This window comes from Colias philodice, chromosome 28 (assembly GCF_061535455.1).
Source record: "Colias philodice isolate Cphi_HAF_F1 chromosome 28, ilColPhil1 Martin Lab GWU primary, whole genome shotgun sequence".
NCBI classification, from domain to species: Eukaryota; Metazoa; Arthropoda; class Insecta; order Lepidoptera; family Pieridae; genus Colias; species Colias philodice.
Window position 1 is genome coordinate 4,295,837 of NC_143113.1, and position 16,572 is coordinate 4,312,408.

The 16,572-nt window shown below is 32.7% G+C and overlaps 1 protein-coding gene and 1 long non-coding RNA gene across 2 annotated transcripts in view; one reads left to right on the forward strand and one right to left on the reverse strand.

Moving 5' to 3' along the window:
* Positions 1–16,572, reverse strand: part of Np (serine protease notopleural) — a 42,284-nt gene that overhangs the window by 20,204 nt on the left and 5,508 nt on the right. Inside the window, exon 2 of the mRNA XM_089712158.1 lies at positions 5,688–5,898. Within this exon, the coding sequence (XP_089568284.1) occupies positions 5,688–5,874 (187 nt within the window). The 5' untranslated portion in view covers positions 5,875–5,898. The remainder of the gene's footprint in view (positions 1–5,687; positions 5,899–16,572) is intronic.
* LOC149476333 (uncharacterized) lies at positions 8,383–9,984 on the forward strand. Its single transcript, XR_016317884.1, has 3 exons — positions 8,383–9,113; positions 9,240–9,301; positions 9,376–9,984. It is a non-coding gene; the product is annotated as an uncharacterized LOC149476333 (long non-coding RNA).

A 16,572-nucleotide genomic window follows, 5' to 3' on the forward strand; every position in this document is an offset into this window, starting at 1 on the left:
AACAAAACGCGTTTTTGGTAATTCGCTTTCAATAATGATTCAAAATACGTGTAAAATAATAATATGAAAATTGTAGTTTGTGTATTAGAAAAACTCGACGCGATTATAGTAACATTTCACGGTCACGTCATGGAGTAAGGCGACAATTTTGGTATCTTTGAATGCAAAGAAGTTTCACTTCTGACACGTGTGCTCGACCCACACTCTTTTAACTGATTCTTTTTCACTATTTATTTCAATTAAATTTTTATTGTAAGTTTGAATTTATAAAATACTACATAATGATTATTTAAATAAATATGAATTAATCATCGTAAGAGAAAGAAAGAAGAAAGAAAAAAAGAAAGATCATTTATTTGACTCCACAATAAGAGCTGTCATCCGAGTGGCATGAAGCCTGTCTTCCTCGATAAATGGGCTATCCAACTCCGAAAGAATTTTTCAAATCGGACCAGTAGTTCTTGAGATTAGCGCGTTCAAACAAACAAACAAACTATTCAGTTTTATAATATTAGTAACTATAGATACACATATTGCAATGAGTTTACTCATGCGATTTATAAGTTGTAGGTGTAAGAATTGACTCATCAACGTCTGATAAAAAATGTTTGTACGTTGTTATTAAGTCGGAACGATATTTTTATCGGTTTCTTTTACGGCCGGTGTTTTTAAATTGATTAGATCAAGGTAGGACCTGCGATTTCGACCCAGAATATAAAAAAAATATAAACTAATGCAATATACAATACAAACATAACTATAATATATAAATTTTTCGTATCAAAATAGAAACATTCCCCTTTACGTCAATCAACTTAGACTGACTTGGAAATACATAATATGGTTTGATTTATTTAATATAATAAATTCAGCCATGTTTCAAATTAAATATGTAACAAAAAACTAGGTAAAATGTAATAAGTACTATTATATAACTAAGTATGTACTATTATGAAAGATCCTAATCCACACTGTTTGCATTGGCACTTATAAATAAAGCAAAATAACTCTTTACGGTACTCAGTTTACAAAAATATTTTTCTTGTATTTACCGCACAAGATAAAGTTACATTACGTTACGACATGTCGTCACGATAAAATGCAAACGAAGTATCGTCTATGTTCAAACACGCCGCGCAAACAAGAAATACAGTTAGAAACCAGTCGGTCCGTTCGTTTAATCTAATAACACACTTATTTTGTTTGTCCAACGTCTATTCATAGAGATAAATTTATTATGAGTTGGGTTTTTTATGAGACAGGAAGGAAATTAGTCATGTATGTCTATCAATATATTAAAATTAAGTGGGTCATCTTGTCATCTTTCCACATAGCATTTATTTATTTACTAGCTTTCCACCCGCGGCTTCGCCCGCGTTTTCAAGGAAAATCCCGCAAAGTTCCCGTTGCCATGGGATTTCCGAGATATAACCTATCCTTTGTGTTAATCCCAGTTACCCTCTATATGTGTGCTAAATTTCATTGTAATCGGTGCAATAGTATTTGCGTGAAAGAGTAACAAACATACATTAGTAGGATAGGATAGAATTTACTATTACAGATACAAAAATACCATCAGCACTTGCCTCCTATCACAAAGCTCAGATAAAGCTCAAAAGCTCCTGCACATGCCTTAGAATAATTATAATATCTGTCAGCTTAACCTTATTATTATATGTATTATTTTATTAAAGTGAAACTTTTATTACATCGTCTCAAACTTTTTGGTCTGTGTAGCGCATGTCGCGTGACGGTCGAACCGTATGATAATTATCGTACAAATACGATAATTTTGTGCCTAAGTTTCACTTTTACCGTGGTTTCATAAAACCACACAACATTTTTTTGATTTTTAACCTAGTTTTTACTCCACTATTCAATAGATTTTAGATAATGATGAATGGACCTCACCTCTACGGGCTCTACCACTATTTTGGATTTTGATAAGGATTTTGAGTATACGGCATCTGTGTAATACTATATTGCACGCCTCATAAGCGAAGCGTTGAGGTGGGTACTACTGTCACTTCGCGCAAAACATCTGATTTTTCAAACTTAAAATGTCTTTATGTATCATACATTGCACTTGTAAGATAATACATACACACACATATATTAAGAAAAAACACTATTTTTAACGTTCATGATATTTTTGATGTCATTTTTGCTATTTAAACTAGTTAAAAAACAGTTTAAAAAAGTTCTGTCTTGGACGTCCGTGTGTCTGTATGTGCGGATCCTTTTTCTTGTTAACACGATAGCGACCGAAATACTTTACTAATCGAGTCTTTTTTTTTTCTCTTACGCTTGAGTATGCTCAGGAATAGAACCCTTTCATTTTTCAGGGTCTGATTCGATGTGGTTTAATTGTTATTAAATAAACAAAAATAATAATTAATAAATATTTATTAAAAAAAAATTATGAGGCGTGCACTTTTGGATTTTCCAAATTATTTCTATACTGCTTTTAATCCATTATTCCGCAACGCATTCAAATGACCCATAAATTTTTCAACATGGGCCTGTAGTCTATTATATGAATGTCAAATCCGATAACATTATTTTGATCTTGTGTAACAAATTTTCAATTGTTCTACATAATCCACATGCATATAAATGTAAAATGACCTTTAAATACTTATAATTATGAATGACTTTGAAAGATCTATGTTCCTGATAATCGGAACATTGCATTATGAATACGTGATAATATTTCATACTCAGTTTATTCTATTATTTAACTAGTCACTAATCTAGGCTCCACCTGAATAAAAAAAAATTACATAGCATTTAGTAATTCGAAATTCGTCTTATTTTTATAAAAAGTATAGGCCAATATATTTTTCTTTCAACCAAATTTAAATTAGTTTCGTTATATTTATTTCGATCTACAATGTCTCTATTTAAACTATATAAAAGAGAATTCCAGTAAATGGTTGTTTGCTGCACATCTTTAGTCTTATAATCAATAGGTACCAAAATTACAAGTTGTGTTTTGAATAAACTCTCTTATAACCGTAATTTAGAGACATTTAACTAAGCATTTAACGTAGAACGTCTTTAATTTTATTTCCTTCCTTTTCTTCAAGAAAACTTTCAATAAAATAATTCCAAGAATTCTTTTTATTATTGTTTATTGTGTAACACTAACTTTACGTGTTCGTAAAAATAAAAACACATTCATAAACAATTACTGATGAATCAGCGGGTTTTCACAATATTATGTAAATATTTGTCACTCTGTGTCATCGAGAGAAAGTTAAGTGAGGTAATTCTGACTGATATGGAAACGCAATGCTGGTAGAAAAATAACTAAAAAGATTATCTTTACGTATATGTACATAATTAGTAAGACTCAAAATGGCTGAACAGATTTTTACGAATTTTACTACAAGTTTAGTTTGAAATAATTCGTTTCACTTGCGTAGTATTATCTATCTAAAATATAATATGAGCTTTAGCAAAGTAGCCTATTCTACTAATCCTATCCTATCCTGCTAATATTATGAGTGCGAAAGTTTGTGAGGATGGATGTATGTGTATGTGAAGGTGTGTATGTTTGTTACTCTTTTATAAAAAACTACTGAACCGATTACAAAGAAATTTAGAACACATATAGAGGGTAACTTGGTAAACACTAACACACAATTAAGATAGAAATCAGTCACATCATTACCAATGTTAATAGACACTAAACCATTAACGCTAAAGGTCAATACACTGTACAACCACAGATAATCTATCTATACTATATTTATATTATAAAGCTGAAGAGTTTGTTCATTTGTTTGTTTGAACGCGCTAATCTCAGGTCCGATTTGAAAAATATTTCGGTTTTAAATAGCCCATTTATCGAGGAAGGCTATAGGCTATGTACCTATCATCATTCATCACGCTAAGACCAACAGGATCGGAGCAATGTGTGTGAAACCGTAGGGCGCAGCTAGTGGGTTATATAACTCGGGAATAATTTTTCAAATCGGACCAGTAGTTCCTGAGATTAGTGCGCTCAAACAAAGAAACTCTTCAACTTTGTAATATTAAGTATAGATACTTGGCACAACATTAACCATTTGCGAAGCCTTAATGTCTTTAAGAAGTCCTCTCTGACCCAAATGTAAAGGAAGTCAAAGTACTGACTTACTAACTTAGAACATGGTAAAAACCCATCTCTTTAGTGGTCTTGTGTTACGAGTTTTAATAAAATCCAATAGGAGCGAAGTTGAAAGATTAATTTGTATTCTAAATTATTTTACTTGTTTTTAATAAATGGTGCTTGGTGCACTGCTATTGGCTGTTGAATCTAAACATATATTGTTTAACTTTAAATTGAATAATACAATTTAATTACTGAAGTTTTGTTAACTAATGACCCTGTTTTATTATGTAATTATAGTATGTGCATCTGCAAGCTCTCATTGAACCAGCTTGGTAGATTATGGCTGCCCCCCTAGTCAAGTGGCTTTCTGTTAGCGTAGCGTTCCATAGAATGGACTATGAATGTATGAGATTGACGTAGGCTGTAGATAAACGTATCTACAGGTTACGTCAATCTCATACATTCGTAGTCTATTCTATTGAACGCTACGCTAACAGAAAGCCACTTGACTAGGGGGGCTGGCTTATTATTAGGAGGCCCGTGTTCCTGCAGTGGGAACTGGGAAGTTATATATGGGCTGATGGTGATGATGATAAAGAACATTGGTAATAATCATAGAAATCTAAATAACAAGACACTAGAAGTCGTAAGCGTGCGTGACCTTGTCGCCACTCAGGTGATTTGCACAACACCAGTGCATTCGTCACTGTTCAGTTGCTCTGGAGACGTATGAGTGTATACATGGTGTGTTTCAGCAATTCCCATTGCGGAAATTCTTCCACAAGTTGTAATTATACTTATAAAGGAATAATATTTCATCGGAAAATATTTTTTTTTAGAAATAATGCCGTTTTTCCTTAAAATTATAGAATATTTACAAGTATTACGAGCGTCACCATAGTAATCGAAATAACAATGAATGACACAGTCGACCATTCTTATTATCACGTTTGTTCGTATTGGAGCAAAAAGTCTCATATACTTAGGGATGTTATTCTAAAATACTCCGTAAATTCGTGCGTTAGGATACATATTCAAAAGCTTAATTTAATAGATAAGTTAGTTTTCACTAAAATCAAGCTGTCCAATAAAAGGCATAGTTTACTTGTGTGTACTGTTTAGCTTTCGGTTTGAATGTGTTGATTTTGGCGACAGCGGTTTTCATACGAATTATGACATTTTAGCACTTCTATGTGTCTTGTTATTTAGATTTCTATGGTAATAATGAAAACTGTAAGTACTCTTTCCTATGTTGTTTATTACAGTAAATTATAACGTATGTGTTACACATATTATTGATTACATTGAAAATATTTATAAATATTGTACAACCCTATATATTTTTCGCAATTTAATAATGATTTGATAGAAAAATATAGTAACCTATTTACTTCAATAATGGTAAATAATATTATGTGCTCGTTTAAAAAAATAGTTATTATGAATTTGTCTTTCATGCTGTTTTTAATGTATTAAATAAGATAGCATGCCAGCCTAACCTGGCGGCGGCAAAATATGACTCCAATTAGCTTTTAAAAGAACCGTGCATTAAAATTATATATAAAAATATACAAAAAAAACACCATACCTTGCAAATAATCCAAATTCAATATAACCGGGCCAGCGGTCACATAATTCAAGCTTAAGAATATCTGGACCAACACGACCACTACAGTACAATTCACGCCAAGACCACTAAGCTTGTCGACCAGGGTCAGGACCAGGCTGTGGTCGTGGTGGTGGCTCGACGGCCAACTGTTTATTGGTGGACCCATGGCTCAGGTTCGCATGTTCGGTGGCTGGAACAAAAGGCATTGGTTAGGAAGGAAAAGCTTTTCGAATGTAGACTAAGTGCTTTTCCACCTGAGATGTGCGAGGATGCGTAATTATATCGCTTCATTTAGCGTTTGAAGCGATACTATTGGTTCTTTACAAACACATACCTCGCTATGCATCTCTGGTGGAAAAGCCACCTTTATGGTTAGAAAAGAAAACAATAAATGACGTTTTTATGTAGTTATATAGTTATTTTAATAATTAATTGTGGAAACAGAAGTAAGAAATTACGAAGGGAATTTTTGTAAACGTAATAAAGTTTTCTGTAAAAATACAAATAATAATAATAGGAAACAATAAATCATCCTCTATTATTTTTTATTTATTACATTTAATTCAGGTAACAGACAATAAATTGTACAGACCCATAGAATAAATACCTTACTGACTAACATACATATATTATAACTCGTTCAAATAATTAAATAAACCCTAGATCATCCTATCACCTTACAACCCAACCAGCAAAGATGTCCTATAACAATAACTTACATCACTAAAAAGCTTTTTAATTGACGTATAACAGTGTCGCGGTGACAAGCTTGTTGTATAATAGCGTTTAATGAGATGATTTTGCTCTATAATCATACACAGCAAATTTGTCCCATAACAAGGTGATGTAAACGTTTATATCACTATTTTATACGGCGTTTATAGAGCAGCTCTTATCCAGATTTTGGTACAGCAATAACAGGACGATATTATCACATAACAGCGCTGGTGGTCTCTTTTTTACAGCAAATTAGTGCAATAAACGATTCTAGGGTAACCTTTATAGTCCCATGCCTATAGAGGCGTAAAAAAATCTACAATAGGACAATTTAGTGTTGTAATGGTTTTCCTTATTACTATTATAGCACTGTGAATCTTCATGGTTGCTGAAACTCCATAATACAGCAATTAGGTGATATATCCGAGTTTTATATCACTTCTTTGTAACCTAATTGAATTATATTAGTGTTTTTCTGCCCATTATAACGCAGTGGTTTAATAGCTGAGTGGTCAGAGTTATAGGACTGATTTACTGTATAAAAGAGTTAATAACTCTGTTATGTAACAAAAACGGCGTATTAATGTAGTAAAATGCGACACTTACGAGAGATATACGGCCTATAAGAGAGTTTCTTTCACTTTAAAACAACAAAAACCTGCCATATTGTCAGCACCGTCTCGTAAATAAATGAAGGGTTCTATTTAATAATCATGGATTGAATGAATTTAAAAAAATCGCAGCTTCAGTAACGATTGACACCAGACAAATTCAAGGTGAGGCTTCAAATACGGACAATGATTCCGTACAATCTGATACATCCTATGAACAAAACCAAGTTAACAGCCATCATGTGGTTTGTGATAATTCAGAATCAGACCATTCAGACACTAGTGTTTTGCTTGACACTTCGGGATCGGAATCTAAAAATCGGAATTTACACTAGAAAATACAAAATAAAACATGTTATGGGTTTTCTATTTACATCAGGGAACCCTACTAATTTAATCCAGTATATGGCATAACAGTTGTCAAAACTACGTTCGTTTGCGGACGTATAATAGCCACGGAGTTGCTATTTGGCATCCTATACAGCAATTTGGTGTAAAATTAGTTTTTTAATTACTTAAAACTCAATAATTCGAGGGGGGCATGAAAAAAACAGCTTAATTATGCATATAATCTATCAGTAAAATTTCATTCACAAGTCAGTTTACGTATCACTACATAGTATAAAACAAAGTCGCTTTCCCTGTCCCTATGTCCCTATGTCCCTTTGTACGCTTAAATCTTTGAAACTACGCAACGGATTTTGATGCGGTTTTTTTTAATAGATAGAGTGATTCAAGAGGAAGGTTTATATGTATAATAACATCCATTAAATAGTGGTGAAGTACTGTTATTTTTGAGGTTTCTAATGTGATGTCGTAAAAAATTACATTTTTTCCGCTTACATTGCAAACGCAGGCTGAACCCTACGAGTTTTATCAAAATAATGTACTAAGTATTATACACATTGAAAAGGTCTACAGAAAAGTCCGCGATGGTATATGTCTATCTCTTATGGATAACCCACAATAACTTTTTTTTGTCATTTACTTTTTACGACAAATAATGGTTAATTTTCGAAGCGATTTTAACCAATGCAGCATTAATCCTTAACCAATTAAATACCTTGAATACATTGTTCATTTAATATAGATCTATATGGCCCTTTACACCGTATGATTTAAGTGAATATTTTCGAAGATATTACAGTTTTAAAAATTGCGGGACGTAGAGTTTGCGGCGGTACCGGCCGGCCGCCCGGCTATCTATTTTATACCCGTGCGAAGCCGGAGCGGGCCGCTATGTTTTTATATACAACGTTCACAGTTTTTCTGTAGTGTATTTAGTATCAGCATTGCACCCGTGCGAAGCCGGGGCGGGTCGCTAGTCTAATATAATTAACAGTGTAACAAAAATTAATACTCGACACCACGATGATGGTTCCTATAGTCATTTACTCGTATTATCAATTGGTACACGATTTACCATTTTGTATTATAATTATAGCGTCGCAGTGACTTGTACATCGCAACTTCGTGCTACAAAAGATTTGCGGTTACTCTTAAGGTGATGAATTAATTTTTCTAACATTTACGGCCCTTTTTAAACCTTCGTAATTTTTATATTATTAAAGTTGTCGTGATGAAAATTCTTGACAAGAAAGTTCAATAGTAACACAATACGTCTACCGTTTTAGAAACATGATTCCATGATATTTTCTCGATAGAAAAAAAATACAAAGTTCTCATTGTTATTTTTTTATAATCTCTGGCATCTTCAAAATAACAAACGTAAAGTTACGACTTTTTGGATATTAACTATAAAACATACAACCTATACGTCTACCGATTTAGAATTTTGAAATATGCGATGGTTTTGAAATAAACAAGAAATACTTGAAATTAGCGCGCGACCAGCCAATATAGCGAGAGCCGCCCTGTACCTTCCTACCCCGATCGCTGCACGAGTCATTCCCGCTACGGCCGTCACACGGGGAACTTGTGTCGCTCGCGCAATCGTAAAAAAGGGTGACAACACGATAAGACAAAATGAGACAAATGGGGACAATAAAGAAAATAAGAAGAAGAAACATAAAGGTTGGAGGAAAAAGAATGCTTACAATTGGAACAAATTAATGAAGTAAGTTGGTTTTATTTTAAATTTGATGATAATTGTATTATAGACGATGTTTGATATGTACCCCTGTTTTAAGTACATAACGAATGTGTAAGATTTTTTCATTTATAGCATAGATAATCTTTTCAGAAATCCGGAATCCAGAAGGAAAATAAACCCACTGATTGTTCACAATGTGAACCCACTCCTTCGTAAGTACCTTTATTCAGTCAAAAATGTATGTTATCAACGTTCTACTGGTTTTATCGCATGATTCCATTTTTAGCAAAAAGCAACAAAGTGCAAAGAAATAAAAAATCATGGTGAACTTAGTGGAAGTATGGCGGACATAATATGGAACAGGAGCTCATTGGAGTAGTATTATATTTAAAAAACATACGAAATAATTTCAAGAATTACATTTCTTAGAAGGTGGTAGATAAGTATGTTGTATAAAGAATTTGATGTTGATATTTATTTCATTTATACTTACTACACCTGTGCGGGAAATTGCTTAGTAATAAAACAGGTTTATATTCATATTTACATAGTAATGTGAGTTTTCATTTCGAAAAATTTTGTGTAAGTATATTAAATTGAGTTCCTGGGTGATCTGACATGAACCGATTTGGGTGAATATTTGTGTGCACATTTCATTTTTGTGGGATGATTGGTTGATTCGCTTTCACATTAGCTAATATTATGTATTTTTGTTGTTAGAAAGTAAACTTAATTTAATGTTTATAATACATTATTATTGGTATAAATAAGCCAGTGTTCGTCTCACATTGCTGTACCTGCCTACCTACCCTACCAGGGCCTAACTTTGTTCTGGCTATTTTATTTTGATTATTTGTAATGAATAATTACAATTATAATAGAGTGCAAAAAATAAATACATGCGTCAATATATTTTGTGTTTTATTAAAACAATTTTTTTATTTAAAAAAATATCATTCCGACCGCGGCTTTGCCCGCGTGGAATTAGGTTATATCGTGAATCCTGTTTTATCCCACAGAAGTGTTCAGTTCGGATAAAAAGTATCCTATGTGTAAATCCAGGCAATTAGCTATATTTTATCAAAATTGGTAATGTAGTCTTGACGTTGAAGTAACAACTAACAAAAAAATATACAAATTAACATCCAAAGTTTCGCATCAGTTTTACTGTATTAGTGATATCTTCCACTCTTGACTTTGACTGAGAAGAATTAGGGTTTATAACTTCTTTCAGAAATAGTACCTTTCATTTCTGGGCATGATGTAATATCTACGTCAGCATCAAATTCTATCTAAATCAATTCAGTAGTCCGCGTAATTAGGTACCATTTCATTTTTTCAGAGTAACAATATTTTTTGTTATTTTAAAGATTATTTATAACCTGTATTATTTTGTAATAAAGTAAACATTACGAAATAATAATAATTAATAATTATTAATAATGTCTAAGTAGTTGTTAAAAAGAAGATAATTTTGTGTTTATAAGCAAGAAAATAAAACCAATAAATCAACAATTGAATAAATGTATAACAATATTATAACTGTATGACGACTCCATACATGTTTGTCCCGAGTCGGCCAGCGGCAGCGCGGCGAGTTTGCAAGAATGACTTCGCGCACACCGGCGTTCGCGATAGCGAGCTATTAGACTCCGCCCGCCAAGCAGTGGATTTTTTTTTGTGTATCGTCTTAAAACACAACTTCGCACTGTAACAGCATCGCGGTTCCTTTTATATCACTACTTCGCTCTATAACAGCATCGCGATTCTATAAGTGTACTCTTCTATAGGTCCAATTGGCATCTGAGTTGCTGCTACAGCAACACAATACCACCAAATAGCTTTATAAATGCGCCACTTTGGGGTTTATACAACGCTCTTATCACCCTTATAGGACTACCAATTAGCACCTCTGAAACGTTCTTATCCCTTCTATAGAGCAACGATTTGCTGGTTGGGAATTTATACCCTAGACATTATCTTAAGTCCTAACCAGCCTTGACACTATTCAATTTATTGGCAAAGGAAATGAGATATACCGTTATGGCGCCAAGAAACATCTTAGATATTTCCTAATGAAGCCTTAGTTATAGCTGTACCCCGTTGTTATAAACTGCAAAACCATGGGGTTTTGTAGTGTTTTATTTGCCTGTGTTTGAACATGATGCATACTTTCTATTCAAATTTCATTAAAGATCATTTTTTTTTCAATTTTCATTCATCGTAATATTTTTTTTTTTATTAAAGCTTTGACTTGTATTTCTCGTATGACTTGTTCTTTGGTAATATTATTAGAATATATCTAAATAGTGTGTACATATTATGTAAAATTAATTTTAAAATATTGAAATTGATTTTAAAAGAGCAATTACGGACTATTCTTGCCGGTTCTTCTTCGTAGAAACTGTTTTCCGAATCGGTGGTAGGTAAATGGTAAAATATGTTATCACAACTGAAAAGTGCTCGAAACCAAACTGTAAACTGTATTACATATTATATTATCCGACATCCTTATCCCTAAATCCTAATTCCATCAATCTATACATCAAAAATCCACCAAACATAAAAACCAACAGACAGACTTTCGCAATAATATCAGTATGTATGTTGTAATTCGACCGGCATAAGTGTGTCGGATAACAGTTATTGTGAGAAAGTGTAGGTCGCAATGTCACCGAGTTGGCATATCACATGGTAGTGGTTTGGCACGCGGGTTCACTCACGCGTAAAGTCGATCTGAATCACAATCTCTTACCTATAGTTAAACTTAGGTAGCTTAATCTAACTCACAAGATTTAAATTTAAATTCAAATCTTTGAGTTTGAGTTTATCTATACTTCACTATCACTACATAGTATAAAACAAAGTCGCTTTCCCTGTCCCTATGTCCCTATGTCCCTATGTCCCTTTGTACGCTTAAATCTTTGAAACTACGCAACGGATTTTGATGCGGTTTTTTTTAATAGATAGAGTGATTCAAGAGGAAGGTTTATATGTATAATAAGATCCATTAAGTAGTGGAGAAGTACTGTTATTTTTGAGGTTTCTAATGTGATGTCGTAAAAAATTACATTTATTCCGCTTACATTGCAAACGCAGGCTGAACCCTACGAGTTTTATCAAAATAATGTACTAAGTATTATACACATTGAAAAGGTCTACAGAAAAGTCCGCGATGGTATATGTCTATCTCTTATGGATAACCCACAATAACTTTTTTTTGTCATTTACTTTTTACGACAAATAATGGCTAATTTTCGAAGCGATTTTAACCAATACAGCATTAATCCTTAACCAATTAAATACCATGGATACATTGTTCATTTAATATAGATCTATATGGCCCTTTACACCGTATGATTTAAGTGAATATTTTCGAAGATATTACAGATTTAAAAATTGCAGGACGTAGCGTTTGCGGCCGCCCGGCTATGTATTTTATACCCGTGCGATGCCGGAGGCCGGAGCGGGCCGCTATATTTTTATACCTATACAACGTTCACAATTTTTCTGTAGTGTATTTAGTATCAGCATTGCACCCGTGCGAAGCCGGGGCGGGTCGCTAGTAATATGATAAAGCTGAAGAGTTTGTTTGTTTGAACGCGCTAATTTCAGGAAGTACTGGTCCGATTTGAAAAATTATTTCGGTGTTAGATAGCCCATTTATCGAGGAAGGCTATAGGCTATATATTATCTCGCTAAGACCAACAGGAGCGGAGCACTGCGGGTAAAACCGCGGAGCACATCTAGTTTAGGATATAGTAAATGATTGTGTATCGGATGTTGTTTATAGTGTTCTTAGTATTGTCATGATGCAATTTTATTAAATTTTAAGAGTCTCTACTATTTATATTTATTTGAAAACGACTCTACAACCACTCTTGGTTGTAAAGTCGTTTTCAAATATGTATATTGTAATCGCTTAGTGATACATATAAAATAATAAAACATAGATAGGATACTATTCACTATTCACTAAGATCGGATATCGAATGTTAATTATACTTAATCATAGTAATTAATACTCAACTCAACGCGTACATATATAATGGAAACATAAAACATAATAACACATATTTATTTTACATAAACATGTAGTTATTATTGTTATTACAATATTACACATACACGCTGCAATGTAACAACAATGCATAATATAAATAACGTTATTTACAATTCTATACATTTATTTTAAAGATTTCATTTAATAATTACAATTTTTATGGTACAATGTTATTTGAAAATATAGTTCGTCTAAGTTATAGAAGTCATATTTAGATTTTAATGTATAAAACACGCCCCTTTTCTCGAAATAGAAACAAAGTAAAATTAACACCTTGAATGATAAAGATGATTGTGTATATTCAGTAAATCTGTGATAAGTCAAATATGATTTCGTTCGCTTGTAAAGTCGCAGTCGCAGTCTGTATAGATTTAAACTCAAACTCAAACATTTATTTATTCTTCTTCTTCTAGAAGCAAGCTTCTTCTTCTAGAAACGTCATTACATATTTTTAACATTTACCACCGATTCGAAAAGCAGTAGCTATGGAGAAGAACCGGCAAGAAACTCCATAGTTAAAGAATCAATTATTCCCCATCGATATCTATCCAAATCCATGGGTTACCATGATGACTTATAGCAGTATTATTTCCAGTGTGAGAAAGGGATGGCGCTAGACGACCTATACAGGGTGTCCCACTGACCACTGTTGGTATACTAAGCTCAAAGGACGTTATAGTTTTGCATATGCTGAGTACGTAAAAAATACTTATAAAATTCCAGACGCGTTTTTTTTCAAATAGATGTATTCTTAAAACTCTATGTGTACACCCCTAACAAGCAACCCGCGCAACTTTACCACCCGCACGTGAGCTATCGTTTAAGATTATGTTTTTATAGACAAAATGCTCTCATTAGCGAAGCGTTATATGCCGGCTGCGCGAAGCTTGAGAAGAAAACGTGGATTTTCAGGAAAAATTTAGCAAAAAATTTTTGACGTAATTTTGTTGTTTAAGTAATTTTTACGTGATCAGTGTATGCAAAACTACAAATCCCTTCGCGCTTAGTATACCAATAGTGGGACACCCTGTATATCGCTGTTATTTTTTTACATCCTACTAATACATATTATAAATGCGAAAGTTTGTGAGGATGGATGGATAATTGTTATTCTTTCATGCAAATACGACTGAACCGATTACAATGAAATTTGGTATGTAGGTAGCTGAAGACCCAGAATAAGACATAGGCCGAAAATCCATCAGAAACGGGAACTAAGCGGGTTTTTCTTTGAAAACGCGTTCGGAAATCTTGTGGTATAATATAATAATTTGGAAAATCCAAAAGTGCACGCCTCATAATTTTTTTTTAATAAATATTTATTAATTATTATTTTTGTTTATTTAATAACAATTAAACCACATCGAATCAGACCCTGAAAAATGAAAGGGTTCTATTCCTGAGCATACTCAAGCGTAAGAGAAAAAAAAAGACTCGATTAGTAAAGTATTTCGGTCGCTATCGTGTTAACAAGAAAAAGGATCCGCACATACAGACACACGGACGTCCAAGACAGAACTTTTTTAAACTGTTTTTTAACTAGTTTAAATAACAAAAATGACATCAAAAATATCATGAACGTTAAAAATAGTGTTTTTTCTTAATATGTGTGTGTATGTATTATCTTACAAGTGCAATGTATGATACATAAAGACATTTTAAGTTTGTAAAATCAGATGTTTTGCGCGAAGTGACAGTAGTACCCACCTCAACGCTTCGCTTATGAGGCGTGCAATACAGACTACAGAGGCAGGTTAAGTAGACATGTACCGTTGCTAAACGGTCCCTGAAATGTATTAATATCTATAGAAGTTGGAATCTCGGTTCACTTCCGTCTGATTGCATCGCGCTAAGCCCGTTTCAACGATGTATTAGCCAATATAATGTATTAATAAGTTATTTATAATACGTTATATTGGCTAATACATCGTTATTATCAATATAAGTTATTTATTATAATGATAATATTAATTAATAGGAATCACTACATAGTATTAAACAAAGTCGCATTCTGTCCCTATGTCTCTTTGTATGCTTACATCTTTAAAACTACGCAACGGATTTTGATGCGGTTTTTTTTAATAGATAGAGTGATTCAAGAGGAAGGTTTTAGTATATAATTTATTAGGTTTTAGATAAAGCGGGCAAAGCCGGGGGGGTATGCTAGTGTACAATAAAGAGTCATTCAAAGAGTATTTCAGAAGGTCAAATTACTATCCTAGTTATTATTTCGCAACTGTAAAAACAATTTCCAAATTCCCAGGTTTTATTTAGACAATAAACACTTGCAACAGTTAAATGCAATTTGATGATATCACTACAACACAATTATTATTATATTATTGTGAAGGTATTGTGTGCAAATTTCGGTAATACAGTTATGTTTCAATTGACTTGCGATTGTTTCGATGAAACGTGAGAAATATGAAGTGTATTTGGTTTAGAGTCTATTGATATTAATTAATTATTGCTTAAAGGGTGTTGTTTGAAAATGCAATACAAATTAATATGTTGAACTGATTTTTTAAAACTATCGTGAATTTTTTGTATTGTTGTTTTTTTTTCAAGATAATTTTCTTTCTATATTGAATTACTTTTCTTAATAAATATTCATTCATTCAACTTTTATAACTTACAATACACCTGCAATAATAATTACAAAATAATACCTGCAAAATTAATATAAAATTTAATGTAAATACCTCAATGTTAAAAAAAGTAAAAAGTAGCATTTGACATATGTGAAAATGACTTCAAACGCGTTTAATTCTTTTGCAAAAGAAACATTATGTTGGTGATTTTTATTACAAGAACACAGTTAAGTTCTAAAAATACTAAGTTACTTAATATGCGAACAGTCTCACACGCCATAATTTTTCATTGCATATTAGCAACTTTGTAATAAAGTTTTAATAGGCCCATAACAATGTAGAGACTAGAGTGTTACGCATTTGTATTTTCAGCCAAAGTTAAAAGAAAAACATATATTTATGAATTTTTACAATATATTTATTCCATTATCTATTAACGAATTTAAATTCACCTACATCACTTCAGCCGTTTTTGCGTAAGAGCATCGAATGCACTCTTGTGCTCTTTGGTAAGGCGCGAACCACTGAGCTACTGTCCACTAAAATTTTTCCGTAAAACAGCATTTAATTGATCTACGCATTTTAGTGTGGAATAAACAGGTTGAAAAAGCCTACATTGTTATAATCTCAGTAATTACTATAAATCTACATGTTTACTGCCACTATTAAATTCCTTAATAGTTTTTTTATAACCTACTAGATTTCCGCCCGCGGCTTCGCCCGCGTTTGCAAAGGAAAACCCGCATAGTTCCCGTTCCCGTGGGATTTCCGGGATAAAAACTATCCTATGTGTTAATCCAAGTTACCCTCTATATGTGTGCTAATTTTC